Source organism: Oncorhynchus mykiss, chromosome 6 (genome assembly GCF_057628025.1).
Source record: "Oncorhynchus mykiss isolate SJ-2025 chromosome 6, ASM5762802v1, whole genome shotgun sequence".
In the NCBI taxonomy this organism is placed as follows: Eukaryota; Metazoa; Chordata; class Actinopteri; order Salmoniformes; family Salmonidae; genus Oncorhynchus; species Oncorhynchus mykiss.
In genome coordinates this window covers 10192501-10218418 of record NC_143027.1, presented here as the reverse complement: position 1 = coordinate 10218418, position 25918 = coordinate 10192501, and the positions used below count along the sequence as shown (strand labels likewise).

Genomic DNA, 25918 nt, shown 5'->3' with positions numbered 1-25918 from the left:
TGTGCGTGTGTTTGCACTTACTCTTTGTGAGAGAGTTCCATTAGCAGCAGCCGATCTAATGCACCAGTGGGCCTCTTAATTTGCCCGAAAACTATTTCCATAGCTAATGATCGGAGCTCCACAAAGCACCTTGTTCATTTATTCTGGTGTCAACAAAGAGGACCATTAGTAATTATTCTTCAAGTTATATTACAATATTCACTTAAAATAATGCACCGCCCACTGGTCTGGCCTTCAATTAAACCATATTTAATTTGCTAATGACTAACCAAGTCAACAACGTCCTTGAGGTAGGTTATATCAACACTCCAGGCTGATAGAAAGAGATTAGTCGGGTAGGTTATATCAACACTCCAGGCTGATAGAAAGAGATTAGTCAGGTAGGTTATATCAACACTCCAGGCTGATAGAAAGAGATTAGTCAGGTAGGTTATATCAACACTCCAGGCTGATAGAAAGAGATTAGTCAGGTAGGTTATATCAACATTCCAGGCTGATAGAAAGAGATTAGTCAGGTAGGTTATATCAACACTCCAGGCTGATAGAAAGAGATTAGTCAGGTAGGTTATATCAACACTCCAGGCTGACAGAAAGAGATTAGTCAGGTAGGTTATATCAACACTCCAGGCTGATAGAAAGAGATTAGTCAGGTAGGTTATATCAACACTCCAGGCTGGCAGAAAGAGATTATTCAGGTAGGTTATCCAGGCTGGCAGACAGAGATGAATCAAGTAGGAATTATATCAACACTCCAGGCTGACAGAAAGAGCTCAGTGATTTAGGGTTATCAAGAGTGCATCAATTAATTCCTTTCTTCCTCTCCCTCTCGCTCATTGTCTTTAAGGGCTTTAAATCTCCTGACTGACATGTGTTTTTAACCACCAAGTGTATCAGGTCATGGAGTTAAGTAGCTGTCTAATGGCATTCTTTCAGAATAGGGAAAACTATGCTGATAAGACTTGTTTGGGCACCACTGATCTATTGGGTGTCTGATGAATAAACCTTTTTTTCTCCTAACTTCAATGTGCATCACAGTGTACAATTAATTTCAAAGCAGACTAAGTTACTTATATCCTGAGTTGCTTTGGTTTGCTTTAGGAGTTAGTATTTTGGTACCATTTTGTTAGACGGTATTTTTTGTTAAAGATAAGTTTGTAGTGTTCGCAAATTGGATGCAGCTTGTGTTGTTGACTGACATATTCAGTTACTGTTCGTGTGTCGCTGATTGAATTCAAACTTGCCATGTCATTCTGAACCCAAGATTACTTAGAAAAGGGCTGCTCATTTCCAGAACTGACTTTATTGTCATGCCTGTGTGTTAATAGCCCCTGTGCCATATCTCAAATGCCAGAGTAAAAGTGAGGGAGGTTGTGAAGGAAAGAGATTACTGGTCGCTGAATCTCAACTGTTCTGAAATACACTGACATTTAGTGGAAATTCATCATCCCATCTTAAAGAAAGCTAAGCAAAAAACACCATTCTAAAATAGAAACAACCCCCCCTTCCATCGTCACGGTTTTATTTCCACAGGCAGAAACCAGCTTCTCTCTGAAGTACAAAGGCGTCCATTTTGGGAAGATGACAGGGAAGCGAGGCGAGGTGAAGGGAGAAGAGTGCCCTGGACCAGGGCAATATGATCCTGAAGAGTGAGTGCTGTCTGCCTGTCCTCACATCCAACACTTCACTGCTACTAAACACGCCTAGCCTTCTCCATTCCAGTGACTCAGATCCATAGGACCACGGCAGTCACACACCTACAGTTGAAGTCGGACGTTTACATACACCTCAGCCAAATACATTTAAACTCAGTTTTTTCACAATTCCTGACATTTAATCTTAGTAAAAATTCCCTGTCTTAGTTCAGTTAGGATCACCACTTTATTTTAAGAATGTGAAATGTCAGAATACTACTAGAGAGTGATTTATTTCAGCTTTTATTTTTGGGTAGCCTTCCACAAGCTTCCCACAATAAGTTGGGTGAATTTTGTCCCATTCCTCCTGACAGAGCTGGTGTAACTGAGTCAGGTTTGAATGCCTCCTTGCTCGCACACGCTTTTTCAGTTCTGCCCACAACTTTTCTATAGGATTGAGGTCAGGACTTTGTGATGGCCACTCCAATAAACTTGACTTTGTTTTCCTTAAGCCAATTTGCCACAACTTTGGAAGTATGCTTGGGGTCATTGTCCATTTGCAAGACCCATTTGTGACCAGGCTTTAACTTCCTGTCTAATGTCTTGAGATGTTGCTTCAATATATCCACATAATTTTGCCATCTATTTTTTGAAGTCCACCAGTCCCTCCTGCAGCAAAGGACCCCCACAACGTGATGCTGCCACACCGGTGCTTCCCGGTTGGGATGGTGTTCTTCGGCTTTCAGGCCTCCCCTTTTTCCTCCAAAGATAACGATGGTGATTATGGCCAAACAGTTCTATTTTTGTTTCATCAGACGAGGACATTTCTCTAAAAAGTAAAATCTTTGTGCAGTTGCAAACCATAGTCTGTCTTTTTTATGGCGGTTTTGGAGCAGTGGCTTCTTCCTTGCTGAGCTGCCTTTCAGGTTATGTCGATACAGGACTAATTTGACTGTGGATATAGATACTTTTGACCCTGTTTACTCCAGCATCTCCAGCATCACAAGGTCCTTTGCTGTTGTTCTGGGATTGATCTGCACTTTTCGCACCAAAGTACGTTAATCTCTAGGAGACAGAACACGTCTCCTTCCTGAGCGGTATGACGGCTGTGTGGTCCAATGGTGTTTATACTTGCGTACTATTGTTTGTACAGATGAACATGGTACCTTCAGGCATTTGGAAATGGCTCCCAAGGATGAAGCAGACTTGTAGAGGTCTACAAATTTTTTTCTGAGGTCTTAGCTGATTTCTTTAGATTTTCCCATGATGTCAAGCAAAGAGGCAGTGATTTTGAAGGTAGGCCTTGAAATACATCTGCAGGTACACCTCCAATTGACTCAAATTAAGTCAATTAACCTATCAGAAGCTTCTCAAGCAATGACATACTTTTCTGGAATTTTCCAAGCTGTTTAAAGGCACAGTCAACTTAGTGTATGTAAACTTCTGACCCACTGGAATTGTGATACAGTGAATTATAAGTGAAATAATGTGTCTGTAAACAATTGTTGGAAAAATTGCTTGTGTCATGCACAAAGTAGATGTCCTAAGTGACTTGCCAAAACTATAGTTTGTTAACAAGAATTTTGTGGAGTGGTTGAAAAAACGAGTTTTAATGACTCCAACATAAGTGTATGTAAACTTCTGACTTCAACTGTATAGGCAGTTGGTACAACAGGATCAAATTCTCTGAAATGTGCATTCGTTTTCTTCCTTATCGAAATCCACTCAGGCCAAATGACAACACGGGATATACGCTCCACTATTCAGTCATTTTTGCCTCCAAAGTAAAATTAAAGTCTTTAACATTGTTTACAATGCACTTCCTGACAGTATTATTGATGGTGAGTGAGAATGAGTCTTACTAAGCACTTTTGGATATTGTGAGCATCCTCCCGACATAGTTATTTAAAAGGCTTCAACAGCTCAATAGTAGGGAGGGCACCTGCGTTCCCCCAGCCATCACATCCCCCACTCTCTTCAATTGAGCTTGGCTTGGACGTGTAAATCAGTCCTCTCCCATCCTCTCCCATCCTCTCCCATTCCCAGATAGATGTGATTAACAGGGTTGGAAACGGCCCGTAAGTAAGCATTTCACTGTTAGTCCGCAGCTGTTGTTTACGAAGCATGTGACAAATAAAATTGGATTGGATTTTGACAGGGTCATTTGGAGATGATTGACAGGGGAAATAAATCCTCCCTCCTAAAAGCTTAAGAGCTGCTGACAAATACACTTCCCATTTCCTCCACCTATCCCACGTCCGTCCGCAGGTATTCCACGACGGAGTACGAGAACGTCAATGTGAAGGGGCAGAAGAGTCGGGCCGAGCTGGTCGTCCCGCGCTACCACGAGATTGTCACCTTGCAGGAGGAGAAGAAGGTAACTCCTTAGGGGATGTGTCCATACCAGTGATGCCACGTCGCCATACTGTAACAACCCTAATCATCGTCAGCACAGTGACACCTCTAGTCTCCCTCGTCCCTCTTTCATAGTGCTACTTGATACTTGAGCATGGGACTTGGAGTATGGTCCACACCTAGACTAGACTGGAGGAGCAACGCTAAGCATGTTTGAATGCACTGCGTTGAGAATGAGAGGGAGTGACCGGAATGGGGGGGAAAACACTACTGGTGACATCAGCTACCTACCCTTTCTCAAAGGGCCTTTTGGGGCTGAGGGGGGAGTGTGCTGTCTGTTCAGTGGACAGCTTTAAGGTTAAGGGAGCCTGAGGGAGGTAGGGAGGGAGGTAGGGAGGGAGGTAGGGAGGGAGGGAGGGAGGGAGGGAGGGAGGGAGGGAGGGAGGGAGGGAGGGAGGGAGGGAGGGAGGGAAGGAAGGAAGGAAGGAGAGAGGAAGGGAGGGAGAGAGGAAGGGAGGTAGGGCGAGAGGAAGGGAGGGAGGGAGGGAGGGAGGGAGGGAGGGAGGGAGGGAGGGAGGGAGGGAGGGAGGGAGGGAGGGAGGGAGGGAGGGAGGGAGGGAGGGAGGGATGGGGGCATGGAGTAAGCACTCCCAACCCTCTCCTAGTGAGACAGTAAGTCAGCACTGTGCCAATCTAGAAGCTCTGGACGGGGCCTTAGAGTGTGTTCCATCCCTGCTGGAAAGGAAACTGTTCTCTCCTAGTCCCATAAAACAGAGGAGCAGGTCTCCAACAGCAACAATCCTCAGGGACTGGAGTGTTGTAGTGTTATTCTTCTCTTCAAGATCATAGAAAGATATATTTTTCAATCTCAGATGAAACATTATTTTCATTAGTCACAACAGCTATGTGTTTGCATGTTTTTTTTCTGGAATGTCTCCAGCCTTGCTCTGGCTTTCCTCTCCTTTCCTTTCCTTTGCTTTCCTCTCCTTTCCTTTGCTTTCCTCTCCTTTCCTTTCCTTTCCTCTCCTCTCCTCTCCTCTCCTCTCCTCTCCTCTCCTCTCCTCTCCTCTCCTCTCCTCTCCTCTCCTTTCCTTTGCTTTCCTCTCCTTTCCTTTCCTCTCCTTTCCTTTCCTTTCCTCTCCTCTCCTTTCCTTTGCTTACCTCTCCTTTCCTTTCCTTTCCTCTCCTCTCCTTTCCTCTCCTTTCCTTTCCTTTCCTTTCCTTTCCTCTCCTTTCCTTTCCTCTCCTTTCCTTTCCTCTCCTTTCCTTTCCTTTCCTTTCCTTTCCTCTCCTCTCCGTTCCTTTGCTTTCCCTATCTGTGTATTCCTCCCCTTCTCTCCCCTTTCCTTTCCTCTCCTCTCCTCTCCTCTCCTCTCCTCTCCTCTCCTCTTCTCCCCTTTCCTCTCCTCTCCTTTCCTTTGCTTTCCTCTCCTTTCCTTTCCTTTCCTCTCCTCTCCTTTCCTCTCCTTTCCTTTCCTTTCCTTTCCTTTCCTCTCCTTTCCTTTCCTCTCCTTTCCTTTCCTCTCCTCTCCTTTCCTTTCCTCTCCTTTCCTTTCCTTTCCTTTCCTCTCCTCTCCGTTCCTTTGCTTTCCCTATCTGTGTATTCCTCCCCTTCTCTCCCCTTTCCTCTCCTCTCCTCTCCTCTCCTCTCCTCTTCTCCCCTTTCCTCTCCTCTCCTTTCCTTTGCTTTCCCTATCTGTGTATTCCTCCCCTTCTCTCCCCTTCTCTCCCCTTTTCTCTCCTCTCCTCTCCTTTCCCTTGCTTTCCCTATCTGTGTTTCTTCCTCCCCTCTTCTCTCCTCCCCCTCTCCCCCTCTCCTCTCATTTTCTCTCCTCTCCTCTCATTTCCTCTTTTTTCCTTTCCCCATGTCTTTCCAGTGAAATGCTTATTTTATGCGTGACACTGTCGTGTTCTACTTTCAACTTCCTGTCCCAGTTATATCATGAACCACTAGAGGGCATTCAAGCTTCACATTTGGACGGAGCTTGTGCACCTGCTAATACAATGTGATCAGTGTTCCAGGGTGAAGTTTCTCCAAGGTTACAGGTCTAGGAACAGCTTCCCTCCCTGAATCCTAACATTAAGCATTAGTGGGGTAAATACAAAACTGATCCAAGATCATCATCTAGGGGCAACTTCAATCTACTCCGTGACCTGCAAATGAACTTGAATGCACAAATGTGGTATATATATTGGTAGCTTGATAATGATGCTTGATGGTGTTCTAATAGGCTGGAGGAATTACATGTGACACTTATTAAAGGTGGTATAGATGTTGGTAGCTTGATAATGATGCTTGATGGTGTTCTAATAGGCTGGAGGAATTACATGTGACACTTATTAAAGGTGGTATAGATGTTGGTAGCTTGATAATGATTATTGATGGTGTTCTAATAGGCTGGAGGAATTACATGTGACACTTATTAAAGGTGGTATAGATGTTGGTAGCTTGATAATGATGCTTGATGGTGTTCTAATAGGCTGGAGGAATTACTGTACACGTGATATATTAATTTAAGGTGGTATAGATGTTGATTGGTAGCTTGATAATGATGCTTGATGGTGTTCTAATAGGCTGGAGGAATTACTGTACACGTGATATATTAATTTAAGGTGGTATAGATGTTGATTGGTAGCTTGATAATGATGCTTGATGGTGTTCTAATAGGCTGGAGGAATTACATGTGACACACTTATTAAAGGGGTGTTTGACTTTTATACCTCCCTTTATTTCCAGGAGGAAGGCTACAGAAATGATACCATCAACTATTTATTAAATCTTTACACGTTTATTACAACTTAACACATATGTATAGTACGTATATTATATTGCAGTTAAAGAACACAGAAACGACAATAGAATTAGTACATCAGAACAAACAGTCCAAGTTGCCTCCGTCTTTTTGGACTGTGTACCTCAGACCAATGTGTTTTGCGGTGAGGGGAGGTGCGGTATGGTCAGACTGGGGTGTGTGTGTGGCTGCCCCACGATGTGTGTCCCCTGCTGTGGGATCCCTCAGTGTTGTCTGGGCTTCCATCCATCATCATTAGAGAGGGGCGGGCACGGCACCCCCCCCCCCCCCTGGCAGATGGGTAATTATTAGTACGGACACACACCATGGACACCCAAGGAATTACTCAATTCAGTTGAAGTCACTGAATTCAGAATTCAGATTTTAAATAAGTAGCTTCTCCTTTTCAGTTTATCAGGTCTATTATTGAATTGGAATTTCAGTTTACTTTCTGAATTTACAGACTTGGATTGGAATTGGACCCCAACCCTGCACTGTATACTGTCATCTCCATTTCAATTCAGTCAATTCATTAATGGGAAAATTCACCAATGCTTTTCAAGGAGAAGGGTAAAAAATGGCATTCAAATTGAACAGACCCCAGCCCTGGATACCTACAGAGGTCTACGAAGACCTCTCCGTAGGTCTACTTATGCCCATGGTTTATTTATTTATTTTACCTTTATTTAACTAGGCAAGTCAGTTAAGAACAAATTCTTATTTTCAATGGCGGCCTAGGAACAGTGGGTTAACTGCCTGTTCAGAACGACAGATTTGTACCTTGTCAGCTCGGGGATTTGAACTTGCAACCTTCCGGTTACTAGTCCACCACTCTAACCACTCTAGCCCCAAATGGCAACCAGTTCCTTTTATAGTCTCACTGATGACCAGAGCCCACAGGACACATATACAGGAGGCTGTAGGATTGGATGTGCTGGCTGGAGGTATTCTGCTGTGGAACGTAGGCAGTGACAGTCTTTAGTTGACCTCTAAAGAGTTGGCAGCAGACTTCTAGAAACAGAAGCTGCACGCACAGCGACCACATTCATTCTTCCAGACATCATTATTCCTCACCGCTTCCAATGTGTTTGCCCACCAAAGAGGTGTGTGTGTGTGTGTGTGTGTATGTGTGTTTTTATATGTGTGTGTGTGTGTGTGCTTGCTTAGTGTACAAATGTTCCTCTGAGTGTATGTTTGCTTACTTTGTGTGCAGCTTGGTTTCTCAGTGTGTGTGTTTATATGTCTGTGTAGAGGACATGTGGGACTCTAATGGTCTCTATATCATGTAGCAGTGTGGAGGACATGTGGGACTCTAATGGTCTCTACATCATGTAGCAGTGTAGAGGACATATGGGACTAATGGTCTCTACATCATGTAGCAGTGTGGAGGACATGTGGGACTCTAATGGTCTCTACATCATGTAGCAGTGTAGAGGACATGTGGGACTCTAATGGACTCTACATCATGTAGCAGTGTGAAGGACATGTGGGACTCTAATGGTCTCTACATCATGTAGCAGTGTAGAGGACATGTGGGACTCTAATGGTCTCTACATCATGTAGCAGTGTGGAGGACATGTGGGACTCTAATGGTGTGGGACTCTAATGGTCTCTACATCATGTAGCAGTGTGGAGGACATGTGGGACTCTAATGGTCTCTACATCATGTAGCAGTGTAGAGGACATGTGGGACTCTAATGGTATCTACATCATGTAGCAGTGTGGAGGACATGTGGGACTCTAATGGTCTCTACATCATGTAGCAGTGTGGAGGACATGTGGGACTCTAATGGTCTCTACATCATGTAGCAGTGTAGAGGACATGTGGGACTCTAATGGTCTCTACATCATGTAGCAGTGTGGAGGACATGTGGGACATGGCTCCTGGGGAGGGTGAAAGGGCCACTATGGGGAGGACTTCATTCTAATGGCCCACTCCACTCCCCTCACTGCAACCCAGGCATGCATCCCAAATGGCATCTTATTCTCTAGATAGTGCACCAGGCCCTGGTCAATAGTAGTAAAAAGGGAATACCCTACCATTTGGGATGGGGCGCTACTAATGTCTAATCAGAGGTAGGTTATTCTTCTTCTGACATCCCTCACTCAGTCTCCATCTCCGCCCGCTCGGAATGTTCATCGTCATAATTGACTCTTCTACTTTTCTCACCTCTGCAGTCCTCACCTCTGCAGTCCTCACCTCTGCAGTCCTCACCTCTGCTGTCCTCACCTCTGCTGTCCTCACCTCTGCAGTCCTCACCTCTGCAGTCCTCACCTCTGTAGTCCTCACCTCTGTAGTCCTCACCTCTGTAGTCCTCACATCTGTAGTCTTCACCTCTGCAGTCCTCACCTCTGCAGTCCTCACCTCTGCAGTCCTCACCTCTGTAGTCCTCACCTCTGCAGTCCTCACCTCTGCAGTCCTCAGCTGGAAGGGCTCAGATGGCATCCAAAATCACCAAGCTACTCTATCTTCCGCTCTTCCTCTTGGGATAAACCAATAACTCAATTCAATTCAAGGGGCTTTATTGGCATGGGAAACACATGTTAACATTGCCAAAGCAATTGGAGTAGATAATATACAAAAGTGAAATAAACAATAAAAAATGAACAGTAAACATTACACTCACAGAAGTTCCAAAAGAATAAAGACATTACAAATGTCATATTATGTATATATACATTGCTGTAACGATGTACAAATGGTTAAAGTACAAAAGGGAAAATAAATATAAATATGGGTTGTATTTACAATGGTGTTTGTTCTTCACTGGTTGCCCTTGTGGCAACATGTCACAAATCTTGCAGCTGTGATGGCACACTGTGGTATTTCACCCAATAGATATGGGAGTTCATCTCTCTCTCTCTCTCTCTCTCTCTCTCTCTCTCTCTCTGTCTCTCTGTCTCTCTATCTCTCTCTGTCTCCCTATCTCTCTCTGTCTTTATCTCTCTCTACCTCTGTCTGTCTCTCTGTCTCTCTCTCTCTCTCTCAATTAAATTCAATTAAATTCAAGGGGCTTTATTGGCATGGGAAACATGTGTTAACATTGCCAAAGCAAGTGAGGTAGATAATATACAAAAGTGAAATAAACAATCAAAATTAACAGTAAACATTACACATACAGAAGTTTCAAAACAATAAAGACATTACAAATGTCATATTATATATATCTATCTCTCTGTCTCTGTCTCTCTATCTCTCTGTGTCTCCCTCTCTCTCTGTATGTCTCTCTCTCTCTCTGTCTCTCTCATCTGTCTCTCTGTCTCTGTCTCTCTCTCTTTCTCTGTGTCTCTCTGTCTCTATATGTCTGTAGGGAGTGCCAGGTCCAGGCCAGTACCACATCAGGAGTCAGTTTGAGAAGCCGAGCAGCCCGTACGGCAATCTACCTGTCTTCAGCCCTCCTTTCCTCTCTCAGGCGCAGGTACAGTAAATACAACACACCATCCTGAATCACAACATACCATCCTGAAAAACAGCACACCATCCTGAATCACAACACACCATCCTGAATCACAACAGACCATCCTGAATCACAACAGATCATCCTGAATCACAACACACCTTCCTGAATCACAACACACCATCCTGAATCACAACACACCATCCTGAATCACAACAGACCATCCTGAATCACAACACACTATCCTGAATCATAACACACCATCCTGAAACACAACACATCATCCTAAATCACAACAGACCATCCTGAATCACAACAGACCGTCCTGAATCGCAACAGACCGTCCTGAATCACAACAGACCATCGTGAAATACAACAGACCATCCTGAATCACAACAGACCATCCTGAATCACAACAGACCCTCCTGAAATACAACACACCATCCTGAAACACAACAGACCATCCTGAATCACAACAGACCATCCAGAACACAACAGACCATCCTGAATTACAACAGACCATCCTGAATCACAACACAATATCCTGAATCATAACACACCATCCTGAAAAACAGCACACCATCCTAAATCACAACAGACCATCCTGAATCACAACAGACCATCCTGAATCACAACACACCATCCTGAATCACAACACACCATCCTGAATCACAACAGACCATCCTGAACACAACAGACCACCCTGAATCACAACAGACCATCCTGAATCACAACAGACCGTCCTGAATCACAACAGACCATCCTGAATCACAACAGACCATCCTGAATCACAACACACCATCCTGAATCACAACAGACCATCCTGAATAACAACATACCTTCCTGAATCACAACAGACCATCCTGAATCACAACAGACCATCCTGAATCACAACACACCATCCTGAATCACAACAGACCATCCTGAATCACAACAGACCATCCTGAATCACAACAGACCATCCTGTATAACAACAGACTCTCCTGTATAACAACAGACCATCCTGAATCACAACACACCATCCTGAATCACAACAGACCATCCTGAAACACAACAGACCTTCCTGAAACACAACAGACCATCCTGAAACACAACAGACCATCCTGAAACACAACAGACCATGCTGAATCACAACACACCATCCTGAATCACAACACACCATCCTGAAAAACCGCACACCATCCTAAATCACAACAGACCATCCTGAATCACAACACACCATCCTGAATCACAACAGACCATCCTGAATCACAACAGACCATCCTGAATCACAACAGACCATACTGAATCACAACAGACCATCCTGAATCACAACAGACCATCCTGAATCACAACAGACCATCCTGAATCACAACACACCATCCTGAATCACAACAGACCATCCTGAATAACAACATACCTTCCTGAATCACAACAGACCATCCTGAATCACAACACACCATCCTGAATCACAACACACCATCCTGAATCACAACACACCATCCTGAATCACAACAAACCATCCTGAAAAACAACACACCATCCTGAATCACAACACACCATCCTGAATCACAACAGACCATCCTGAATTACAACAGACCATCCTGAATCACAACACAATATCCTGAATCATAACACACCATCCTGAAAAACAGCACACCATCCTAAATCACAACAGACCATCCTGAATCACAACAGACCATCCTGAATCACAACACACCATCCTGAATCACAACACACCATCCTGAATCACAACAGACCATCCTGAACACAACAGACCACCCTGAATCACAACAGACCATCCTGAATCACAACAGACCGTCCTGAATCACAACAGACCATCCTGAATCACAACAGACCATCCTGAATCACAACACACCATCCTGAATCACAACAGACCATCCTGAATAACAACATACCTTCCTGAATCACAACAGACCATCCTGAATCACAACACACCATCCTGAATCACAACACACCATCCTGAATCACAACACACCATCCTGAATCACAACAGACCATCCTGAAAAACAACACACCATCCTGAATCACAACACACCATCCTGAATCACAACAGACCATCCTGAATTACAACAGACCATCCTGAATCACAACACAATATCCTGAATCATAACACACCATCCTGAAACACAACACACCATCCTAAATCACAACAGACCATCCTGAATCACAACAGACCGTCCTGAATCGCAACAGACCATCCTGAATCGCAACAGACCATCGTGAAATACAACAGACCATCCTGAATCACAACACACCATCCTGAAACACAACAGACCATCCTGAATCACAACAGACCATCCTGAATCACAACAGACCATCCTGAATCACAACACACCATCCTGAATCACAACACACCATCCTGAAACACAACAGACCATCCTGAAACACAACAGACCATCCTGAAACACAACAGACCTTCCTGAAACACAACAGACCTTCCTGAAACACAACAGACCATCCTGAATCACAACACACCATCCTGAATCACAACAGACCATCCTGAAAAACAACACACCATCCTGAATCACAACAGACCATCCTGAATCACAACAGACCATCCTGAATTACAACAGACCATCCTGAATCACAACACACCATCCTGAAACACAACACATCATCCTGAATCACAACAGACCATCCTGAATCACAACAGACCGTCCTGAATCGCAACAGACCATCCTGAATCACAACAGACCATCGTGAAATACAACAGACCATCCTGAATCACAACACACCATCCTGAATCACAACAGACCATCCTGAATCACAACAGACCATCCTGAATCACAACAGACCATCCTGAATCACAACATACCTTCCTGAATCACAACACACCATCCTGAATCACAACACACCATCCTGAAACACAACAGACCATCCGGAAACACAACAGACCTTCCTGAAACACAAAAGACCATCCTGAACACAACAGACCATCCTGAATCACAACAGACCATCCTGAATCACAACACACCATCCTGAATCACAACAGACCATCCTGAATAACAACATACCTTCCTGAATCACAACAGACCATCCTGAATCACAACACACCATCCTGAATCACAACACACCATCCTGAATCACAACACACCATCCTGAATCACAACAGACCATCCTGAATTACAACACACCATCCTGAATCACAACACACCATCCTGAATCACAACAGACCATCCTGAATTACAACAGACCATCCTGAATCACAACACAATATCCTGAATCATAACACACCATCCTGAAAAACAGCACACCATCCTAAATCACAACAGACCATCCGGAATCACAACAGACCATCCTGAATCACAACACACCATCCTGAATCACAACACACCATCCTGAATCACAACAGACCATCCTGAACACAACAGACCACCCTGAATCACAACAGACCATCCTGAATCACAACAGACCATCCTGAATCACAACAGACCATCCTGAATCACAACAGACCATCCTGAATCACAACACACCATCCTGAATCACAACAGACCATCCTGAATAACAACATACCTTCCTGAATCACAACACACCATCCTGAATCACAACACACCATCCTGAATCACACCACACCATCCTGAATCACAACAGACCATCCTGAAAAACAACACACCATCCTGAATCACAACACACCATCCTGAATCACAACAGACCATCCTGAATCACAACAGACCATCCTGAATCACAACACAATATCCTGAATCATAACACACCATCCTGAAACACAACACATCATCCTAAATCACAACAGACCATCCTGAATCACAACAGACCGTCCTGAATCGCAACAGACCATCCTGAATCGCAACAGACCATCGTGAAATACAACAGACCATCCTGAATCACAACACACCATCCTGAAACACAACAGACCATCCTGAATCACAACAGACCATCCTGAATCACAACAGACCATCCTGAATCACAACACACCATCCTGAATCACAACACACCATCCTGAATCACAACAGACCATCCTGAATTACAACAGACCATCCTGAATCACAACACAATATCCTGAATCATAACACACCATCCTGAAACACAACACATCATCCTAAATCACAACAGACCATCCTGAATCACAACAGACCGTCCTGAATCGCAACAGACCATCCTGAATCGCAACAGACCATCGTGAAATACAACAGACCATCCTGAATCACAACACACCATCCTGAAACACAACAGACCATCCTGAAACACAACAGACCATCCTGAATCACAACACACCATCCTGAATCACAACAGACCATCCTGAAAAACAACACACCGTCCTGAATCGCAACAGACCATCCTGAATCACAACAGACCATCGTGAAATACAACAGACCATCCTGAATCACAACACACCATCCTGAATCACAACAGACCATCCTGAATCACAACAGACCATCCTGAATCACAACAGACCATCCTGAATCACAACATACCTTCCTGAATCACAACACACCATCCTGAATCACAACACACCATCCTGAAACACAACAGACCATCCGGAAACACAACAGACCTTCCTGAAACACAACAGACCATCCTGAACACAACAGACCATCCTGAATCACAACAGACCATCCTGAATCACAACACACATCCCGAAGAACAGCACACCATCCTAAATCACAACAGACCACCCTGAAACACAACAGACCATCCTGAATCACAACACACTATCCTGAATCACAACACAACAGACCATCCTGAACACAACTGACCATCCTGAAACAAAACAGACCATCCTGAACACAACAGACCATCCTGAATCACAACAGACTGAATCACAACAGACCATCCTGAACACAACACACCATCCTGAATCACAACAGACCATCCTGAATCACAACAGACCATCCTGAATTACAACAGACCATCCTGAATCACAACACAATATCCTGAATCATAACACACCATCCTGAAACACAACACATCATCCTAAATCACAACAGACCATCCTGAATCACAACAGACCGTCCTGAATCGCAACAGACCATCCTGAATCGCAACAGACCATCGTGAAATACAACAGACCATCCTGAATCACAACACACCATCCTGAAACACAACAGACCATCCTGAATCACAACAGACCATCCTGAATCACAACAGACCATCCTGAATCACAACAGACCATCCTGAATCACAACACACCATCCTGAATCACAACACACCATCCTGAATCACAACAGACCATCCTGAATTACAACAGACCATCCTGAATCACAACACAATATCCTGAATCATAACACACCATCCTGAAACACAACACATCATCCTAAATCACAACAGACCATCCTGAATCACAACAGACCGTCCTGAATCGCAACAGACCATCCTGAATCGCAACAGACCATCGTGAAATACAACAGACCATCCTGAATCACAACACACCATCCTGAAACACAACAGACCATCCTGAAACACAACAGACCATCCTGAATCACAACAGACCATCCTGAATCACAACAGACCATCCTGAAAAACAACACACCGTCCTGAATCGCAACAGACCATCCTGAATCACAACAGACCATCGTGAAATACAACAGACCATCCTGAATCACAACACACCATCCTGAATCACAACAGACCATCCTGAATCACAACAGACCATCCTGAATCACAACAGACCATCCTGAATCACAACATACCTTCCTGAATCACAACACACCATCCTGAATCACAACAGACCTTCCTGAAACACAACAGACCTTCCTGAAACACAACAGACCATCCTGAAACACAACAGACCATCCTGAATCACAACACACCATCCTGAATCACAACAGACCATCCTGAAAAACAACACACCATCCTGAATCACAACAGACCATCCTGAATCACAACAGACCATCCTGAATTACAACAGACCATCCTGAATCACAACACACCATCCTGAAACACAACACATCATCCTGAATCACAACAGACCATCCTGAATCACAACAGACCGTCCTGAATCGCAACAGACCATCCTGAATCACAACAGACCATCCTGAATCACAACAGACCATCCTGAATCACAACACACCATCCTGAATCACAACAGACCATCCTGAATCACAACAGACCATCCTGAATCACAACAGACCATCCTGAATCACAACATACCGTCCTGAATCGCAACAGACCATCCTGAATCGCAACAGACCATCGTGAAATACAACAGACCATCCTGAATCACAACACACCATCCTGAAACACAACAGACCATCCTGAATCACAACAGACCATCCTGAATCACAACAGACCATCCTGAATCACAACAGACCATCCTGAATCACAACACACCATCCTGAATCACAACACACCATCCTGAATCACAACAGACCATCCTGAATTACAACAGACCATCCTGAATCACAACACAATATCCTGAATCATAACACACCATCCTGAAACACAACACATCATCCTAAATCACAACAGACCATCCTGAATCACAACAGACCGTCCTGAATCGCAACAGACCATCCTGAATCGCAACAGACCATCGTGAAATACAACAGACCATCCTGAATCACAACACACCATCCTGAAACACAACAGACCATCCTGAAACACAACAGACCATCCTGAATCACAACACACCATCCTGAATCACAACAGACCATCCTGAAAAACAACACACCGTCCTGAATCGCAACAGACCATCCTGAATCACAACAGACCATCGTGAAATACAACAGACCATCCTGAATCACAACACACCATCCTGAATCACAACAGACCATCCTGAATCACAACAGACCATCCTGAATCACAACAGACCATCCTGAATCACAACATACCTTCCTGAATCACAACACACCATCCTGAATCACAACACACCATCCTGAAACACAACAGACCATCCGGAAACACAACAGACCTTCCTGAAACACAACAGACCATCCTGAACACAACAGACCATCCTGAATCGCAACAGACCATCCTGAATCGCAACAGACCATCGTGAAATACAACAGACCATCCTGAATCACAACACACCATCCTGAAACACAACAGACCATCCTGAATCACAACAGACCATCCTGAATCACAACAGACCATCCTGAATCACAACAGACCATCCTGATTCACAACACACCATCCTGAATCACAACACACCATCCTGAATCACAACAGACCATCCTGAATTACAACAGACCATCCTGAATCACAACACAATATCCTGAATAATCACACACCATCCTGAAACACAACACATCATCCTAAATCACAACAGACCATCCTGAATCACAACAGACCGTCCTGAATCGCAACAGACCATCCTGAATCGCAACAGACCATCGTGAAATACAACAGACCATCCTGAATCACAACACACCATCCTGAAACACAACAGACCATCCTGAAACACAACAGACCATCCTGAATCACAACACACCATCCTGAATCACAACAGACCATCCTGAAAAACAACACACCGTCCTGAATCGCAACAGACCATCCTGAATCACAACAGACCATCGTGAAATACAACAGACCATCCTGAATCACAACACACCATCCTGAATCACAACAGACCATCCTGAATCACAACAGACCATCCTGAATCACAACAGACCATCCTGAATCACAACATACCTTCCTGAATCACAACACACCATCCTGAATCACAACACACCATCCTGAAACACAACAGACCATCCGGAAACACAACAGACCTTCCTGAAACACAACAGACCATCCTGAACACAACAGACCATCCTGAATCACAACAGACCATCCTGAATCACAACACACATCCCGAAGAACAGCACACCATCCTAAATCACAACAGACCACCCTGAAACACAACAGACCATCCTGAATCACAACACACTATCCTGAATCACAACACAACAGACCATCCTGAACACAACTGACCATCCTGAAACACAACAGACCATCCTGAACACAACAGACCATCCTGAATCCCAACAGACTGAATCACAACAGACCAGCCTGAACACAACACACCATCCTGAATCACAACAGACCATCCTGAATCACAACAGACCATCCTGAATTACAACAGACCATCCTGAATCACAACACAATATCCTGAATCATAACACACCATCCTGAAACACAACACATCATCCTAAATCACAACAGACCATCCTGAATCACAACAGACCGTCCTGAATCGCAACAGACCATCCTGAATCGCAACAGACCATCGTGAAATACAACAGACCATCCTGAATCACAACACACCATCCTGAAACACAACAGACCATCCTGAATCACAACAGACCATCCTGAATCACAACAGACCATCCTGAATCACAACAGACCATCCTGAATCACAACACACCATCCTGAATCACAACACACCATCCTGAATCACAACAGACCATCCTGAATTACAACAGACCATCCTGAATCACAACACAATATCCTGAATCATAACACACCATCCTGAAACACAACACATCATCCTAAATCACAACAGACCATCCTGAATCACAACAGACCGTCCTGAATCGCAACAGACCATCCTGAATCGCAACAGACCATCGTGAAATACAACAGACCATCCTGAATCACAACACACCATCCTGAAACACAACAGACCATCCTGAAACACAACAGACCATCCTGAATCACAACACACCATCCTGAATCACAACAGACCATCCTGAAAAACAACACACCGTCCTGAATCGCAACAGACCATCCTGAATCACAACAGACCATCGTGAAATACAACAGACCATCCTGAATCACAACACACCATCCTGAATCACAACAGACCATCCTGAATCACAACAGACCATCCTGAATCACAACAGACCATCCTGAATCACAACATACCTTCCTGAATCACAACACACCATCCTGAATCACAACACACCATCCTGAAACACAACAGACCATCCGGAAACACAACAGACCTTCCTGAAACACAACAGACCATCCTGAACACAACAGACCATCCTGAATCACAACAGACCATCCTGAATCACAACACACATCCCGAAGAACAGCACACCATCCTAAATCACAACAGACCACCCTGAAACACAACAGACCATCCTGAATCACAACACACTATCCTGAATCACAACACAACAGACCATCCTGAACACAACTGACCATCCTGAAACACAACAGACCATCCTGAACACAACAGACCATCCTGAATCACAACAGACTGAATCACAACAGACCATCCTGAACACAACACACCATCCTGAATCACAACAGACCATCCTGAATCACAACACACCATCCTGAATCACAACAGACCATCCTGAATCACAACAGACCACCCTGAAACACAACAGACCACCCTGAAACACAACAGACCATCCTGAATCGCAACAGACCATCCTGAATCACAACAGACCATCCTGAATCGTGACCGTAACTAAACTAATGTGCATCCAATAAGGCAACCTAGGGAGGGCCCTGGTCAAAAGTAGTGCACTACATAGGGAATAGGCTGCACTACTTTTGACTAGGGATCCCATGCGAGAGCGTGTGCAAGTGTATACTTTGAGAGAAGGGTGGAGAATGGGCACCGACTCAGCCACGGTTGCCACTTTGGCTTCCTGTGGTGTGAAGGAAGCAGTCTGTCTGACACACCATGTGATGGACCCTCGGACAAGACACCATTGTAAGCCCTTTTGACCAGAGTCCTCTCTGTTTTAGGGACAGATGGAAGGTTATATCAGTGTACTATCTTAGGATCCGTTGGAGTTCAACTCAGCTATCAGTATACAGTACAATTGACTATTTCATTTTCATTCAGGTTCAATCTACATCCTAAATAGATAGTCCACTTCCTCCGTCCCCCATCTCCCGTCGATCCTCCAGGAGGCACAGAAATGGCCATTCACATTCCTCATTGGTAGTTCCATGGTGAGGCACATCTCGGTTTCTGGAGCAAAAACCCTGTGCTACCCCGGAGGCTATGGTGAAGGATATCACAGGGTTTATTCCGTGTGTCCAGCCAAGGGCTGCTGCTGCGTAGTGCATGTGGGATTAAATTATATCAAAAGGGTAAATCAGAGAAAATGAAACAGGATTTTATTGAGCTGATCAACACCCTGAAAGGCTCAGAAAAAGCAGCCGATTATCTCTGGCCCCGTGCCGTCGCTGGGTGGTGGCTGTGAAATGTTCAGCAGGAATCTTAGCTCTTCATATCTGGCTTAAAAACTACCGCCACTCTGTAGGCACAACTGTTATTAACAATTTCAACACTTTTTGGAAACAAAAGATGCTCTACAAAGATGATGGACACAAACCATCTAGGAGTCTGGACCCTCTCTTCACATTTCTCGGCTGCGTTAAGATATTGACTCAGAGACAGACCAAGCCCCGCTCAGGTAATACCTCCCATCCTCTCTAAGCGTTATCGTCGTACTGTTGTCTATACTGCCAGGGGTGTTGTCAGTTGTAATCTTGTACCAATCAATTTTAACTCCACTCTTAGATCTGCTATTGTTAGCTCAAAAGAGATGCCCACTGTGTTCTGCTCACCCAGTACTATTAGTTGAAATGTGAATTGCATAAACTTGAACAACCCCTCATTTTTCAAATCACGTAGAGAACTTTGGCTGTTGCACGATGGCAACCAAACCCCATGTAAGTCAGTTTATAACATTCCATCATTGGTTACTCTGAGAGGTCCTCATATTGAAATAGGCTGAGGTCTCAGGCCCTATGGTGCCAATCTTCTACTCTCTCCTCTACTACTAATAGGGATAGACCAAATGGTGCAGTCCTAGGCAATCTTATAGCCATACCAACTATATCAATATCAGCCATCAGACAGGGCCTGAAACCACCTATTGAACATAGCTTGTTTGAGTTGGAGACTCCATGTGAATAAAATATTTGTAAAAGGACTTTGGGTTGATGCATCTGAACATTAGGAGCTTACATCCTAAACTGGATTACATCAAGATTATGGCGATACAGATGTGTCCGGACATTCTGGTATTGGCTGATACTTAGATCCCTGGGGACATTCTGGTATTGGCTGATACTTAGATCCCTGGGGACATTCTGGTATTGGCTGATACTTAGATCTCTGGGGACATTCTGGTATTGGCTGATACTTAGATCTCTGGGGACATTCTGGTATTGGCTGATACTTAGATCTCTGGGGACATTCTGGTATTGGCTGATACTTCGATCTCTGGGGACATTCTGGTATTCATATTGAGGGTTGTGATGTGTTCAGAGCTGACAGACAGGGTAGAGGTGTTGGAGTGGCCATTCTTATTGGAAATGATTTATCTGTCTCTTTACTGTCATTTTTAAGCCTTTGTTTGAGGGAAAATGTATCCATAACTGTTATAAGGGTCTTATCTTCCTCCCTCAGCTAACCTTTGTGCACTCGAGGAGTTAATTAGTTTGGTGTCTTCTTTTACTAAATCGGAAGATATTAAATTATGATTGGGAAATGCAGGCTTCAGACAAGCAAAAATAAATGTGTAATGATCTAAACCTAACCCAGCTGAGGACTACGCCTTCACGGCCCAACCCTAAATATCCTTCAAGGTCAGCTCTGATTGATCTTATCTTAACTGAAATATGTTTCTACTGGTGTCTTTGCCCAGGATATTAGTGACCATTGCCCAGTTGTTTGTGTTAGAAATGTGAGAATACACCATTTCTAAACCTCGTGTCGTCACGAAGAGGAACTTTAAAAAGTTCAGCAAAAATGTATTTTTAACATGATCTTTATTTTAGTGACCTTGACTGTATTTCACAGGACCCGATTTAGCTTTCAGACTATTGTGGATAATCATGCTCCCTTCAAAGAATTAAGGTGTAAAGGTAGATGGAATTGCCTGGTACACTCTGGTAATTATCAGAAGTCACTCATTAAAAGAGATCACGCTTGTGTCAAGGCCAGGAACACAGGACTTAGGCCCGGACTGGCAAGCTTTTAAGCAACTGAGGAATCACTGTGTAAGACAAATCTGAAAGGCTAAATCTGATTATTATGTAACCTCTCTTTCTCATTGTAATGGGAACCCTGCTAAATTCTGGATAACTGTCAAATCCCTGAAGGGTTCTACTTCCTCCTTTCTGCCACAACAAATTAATTCAGACACTGGCCTCATTATGGGAAAAAATGCCATTATTAATGCATTTAATCATAATTTTATTTCAGCGGGCTCTCTCTTTGCAATAACTTCTAAGCTTATTCACAATGATACTGGGCTGGATACTGATAGGGGGAAACTTTCTGAATGATCAGAGAAATGATAGTCAAAGCTTTTCTTTTAGGTTATTTACAGAAAAATAAGTCCTGGATGCTTTGCTAGCAATAAACAACCAGAATTGGATCCTGGTCTTCTTAAGTGTGCAGTGTCCATCATTGTTGGCTCAATAACCCACATTAGTTATTTATCATTGTTATCAGGAAATATTCCTAAAGTATGGAAATCAGCTCTTGTGCTGCCACTTCATAAGGACGGGGATAGTAGAGATCTTAATCATTATCGCCCCATTTCAAGGCTTCTTTGTCTAGCTAAGATTCTAGAATCCTTGGTAAATGTACAACTTTGCTCTTTTTTTATCTGAGAAATGTATTTAGAATGTAAACCAATCAGGGTTTAGTCCTGGACATAGCACTAATACAGCTACCACTTTAGTAGTTAATGATCTTGTCAAAGCTTTACACACTAAAATGAAAAGTGCTGTTTTGTTTGTGGACCAGTCAAAACTCTTGAAACTCACGCTATTTTATTGACTACGTTGTCCTCGATAGGCTTGAGCTCTGACGCCTGTTCATGGTTTCATGATTATCTTAGTGACAGAACTCAGACCAGCGTGATTGATGAGGTTAAGTCTGAATTTCTTGACGTGCATAAAGATGTATCACAGGGGTCGATTTTGGAATCTGGGCCCAGATTCACAAAACCTTCTTAATTGCCATTTCTTCCCCCCTTAACTATAGACTTATGAAGAAAGTTAAGCAAAGTTGCTATTCTTCAAAAAGGTTACGGGACATGTTCTTGCGTTATTTCTTATGTTTCTCCTTAAGCAAAAAGTTAAGAGGAAATAAGATTCTTGAAAATAAAGTTATTGGATTGTTTTCTTGATTCCAAGATAGCTAAACCCTTGTCTTAAACTGAGGGCAGTGAGAGAAAACAGCTCATCAAAGCAATTTAACATGTTTAATTCACTCACAAACTTAATCTGAAAGTTTCAGTATTGATTATTTTAAACCCAAGAACATGTTTTTAAAACAGTAATCTCAGTAAGAAAATGCTAATATCAGTTGACTAGCAACAAACATCTTAAGAAAACAGTTAAGAAATTTGTAAGAAGATATTTGAGAAGTGCTTAAGAAAATCAGCAAATCTTAAAATATTGTTGAGGTATTGTTGATATTGTTTTTTCTTAAGAAACTTCTTAAGTTTTTGCATTATAAGTGTTTTGTGAATCTGGGCCAAGTTCTCTTCACAAATTGTAAACTTCATCTATATAAGGATGATAGTATTATGTATGCTATTGCCCCGACTGTTGATCTGGCTGTGTCAAAACTACAGTGAGATTTTATAGCTATGCATGAATCCCTTGCTGATTTAAAACTTGTGCAAAACGAAATGCATGTTGTTTTTAAACTCTCGTAAGAATGTTTCAGATGAACTACATGTTAACTCGTTTGATTGGAGAACCATCTAACGTGTTCCCGTATATAAATACCTAGGCATTTGGATTGATATGGATTTGACATTTAAAAACATATAGATGAGCTGGTTAAGAAGTTAAGATTTCAAGTAGTTTTTTTCTCCAGAAACAGATCATGTCTGGAAGTAGATTATTCAGTCAATCTTTTTATCTGTTCTTGATTATGGTGATATTATTTATCAAAGTGCAGCTGCTACTAATCTTTAACCTTTGGATGCTTGAGTTTCTTTTGTTCTTCACCGTTCTAGGTCAATTTAGTTTTAAAGCACCGTATTGCTGGAACAAAATTCAAAATCCTTTTCATCCTGATGTTCTGGTGCTGTTCGGGGGAGTTTAAAGTATTGATTGTTCTGGTGCTGTTCGGGGCAGTTTAAAGTATTGATTGTTCTGGTGCTGTTCGGGGGAGTTTAAAGTATTGATTGTTCTGGTGCTGTTCGGGGGAGTTTAAAGTATTGATTGTTGTCGTTCGGGGCAGTTTAAAGTATTGATTGTTCTGGTGCTGTTCGGGGCAGTTTAAAGTATTGATTGTTGTCGTTCGGGGCAGTTTAAAGTATTGATTGTTCTGGTGCTGTTTGGGGGAGTTTAAAGTATTGATTGTTCTGGTGCTGTTCGGGGCAGTTTAAAGTATTGATTGTTCTGGTGCTGTTCGGGGCAGTTTAACGTATTGATTGTTCTGGTGCTGTTCGGGGCAGTTTAAAGTATTGATTGTTCTGGTGCTGTTCGGGGCAGTTTAAAGTATTGATTGTTCTGGTGCTGTTCGGGGCAGTTTAAAGTATTGATTGTTGTCGTTCGGGGCAGTTTAAAGTATTGATTGTTCTGGTGCTGTTCGGGGCAGTTTAAAGTATTGATTGTTCTGGTGCTGTTCGGGGCAGTTTAAAGTATTGATTGTTGTCGTTCGGGGCAGTTTAAAGTATTGATTGTTGTCGTTCAGGGCAGTTTAAAGTATTGATTGTTCTGGTGCTGTTCGGGGCAGTTTAAAGTATTGATTGTTCTGGTACTGTTCGGGGCAGTTTAAAGTATTGATTGTTGTCGTTCGGGGCAGTTTAAAGTATTGATTGTTCTGGTGCTGTTCGGGGCAGTTTAAAGTATTGATTGTTGTCGTTCGGGGCAGTTTAAAGTATTGATTGTTCTGGTGCTGTTCGGGGCAGTTTAAAGTATTGATTGTTGTCGTTCGGGGCAGTTTAAAGTATTGATTGTTCTGGTACTGTTCGGGGCAGTTTAAAGTATTGATTGTTCTGGTGCTGTTCGGGGCAGTTTAAAGTATTGATTGTTGTCGTTCGGGGCAGTTTAAAGTATTGATTGTTCTGGTGCTGTTCGGGGCAGTTTAAAGTATTGATTGTTCTGGTGCTGTTCGGTGCAGTTTAACGTATTGATTGTTCTGGTACTGTTCGGGGCAGTTTAAAGTATTGATTGTTCTGGTGCTGTTCGGGGCAGTTTAAAGTATTAATTGTTGTCGTTCGGGGCAGTTTAAAGTATTGATTGTTCTGGTGCTGTTCGGGGCAGTTTAAAGTATTGATTGTTGTCATTCGGGGCAGTTTAAAGTATTGATTGTTCTGGTGCTGTTCGGGGCAGTTTAAAGTATTGATTGTTCTGGTGCTGTTCGGGGCAGTTTAAAGTATTGATTGTTCTGGTACTGTTCGGGGCAGTTTAAAGTATTGATTGTTCTGGTGCTGTTCGGGGCAGTTTAAAGTATTGATTGTTCTGGTACTGTTCGGGGCAGTTTAAAGTATTGATTGTTCTGGTACTGTTCGGGGCAGTTTAAAGTATTGATTGTTCTGGTACTGTTCGGGGCAGTTTAAAGTATTGATTGTTCTGGTGCTGTTCGGGGCAGTTTAAAGTATTGATTGTTCTGGTGCTGTTCGGGGCAGTTTAAAGTATTGATTGTTCTGGTGCTGTTCGGGGCAGTTTAACGTATTGATTGGGGAATTATTTATGGATGAATGTTACTCTTTTTCTGGGTGATTTGTGATGTTTTATTTGTGCTTCCCATCACTGTGTTTTTGTATTTTAATATATATGAGAATTAAGAGTCAAAAGTGTACCTACTCATTCAAGGGTTTTTCTTTATTTTTACTATTTTCTACATTGTAGAATA

At 43.2% G+C, this 25918-nt stretch overlaps 1 protein-coding gene across 1 annotated transcript in view; it reads left to right on the top strand.

The window, feature by feature from the left end:
- Positions 1-25918, top strand: part of stpg2 (sperm-tail PG-rich repeat containing 2) — a 73933-nt gene that overhangs the window by 2752 nt on the left and 45263 nt on the right. Inside the window, exons 5-7 of the mRNA XM_090236954.1 lie at positions 1531-1646; positions 3900-4008; positions 10090-10197. Coding sequence (XP_090093080.1) covers positions 1531-1646; positions 3900-4008; positions 10090-10197 — 333 coding nt within the window. The remainder of the gene's footprint in view (positions 1-1530; positions 1647-3899; positions 4009-10089; positions 10198-25918) is intronic.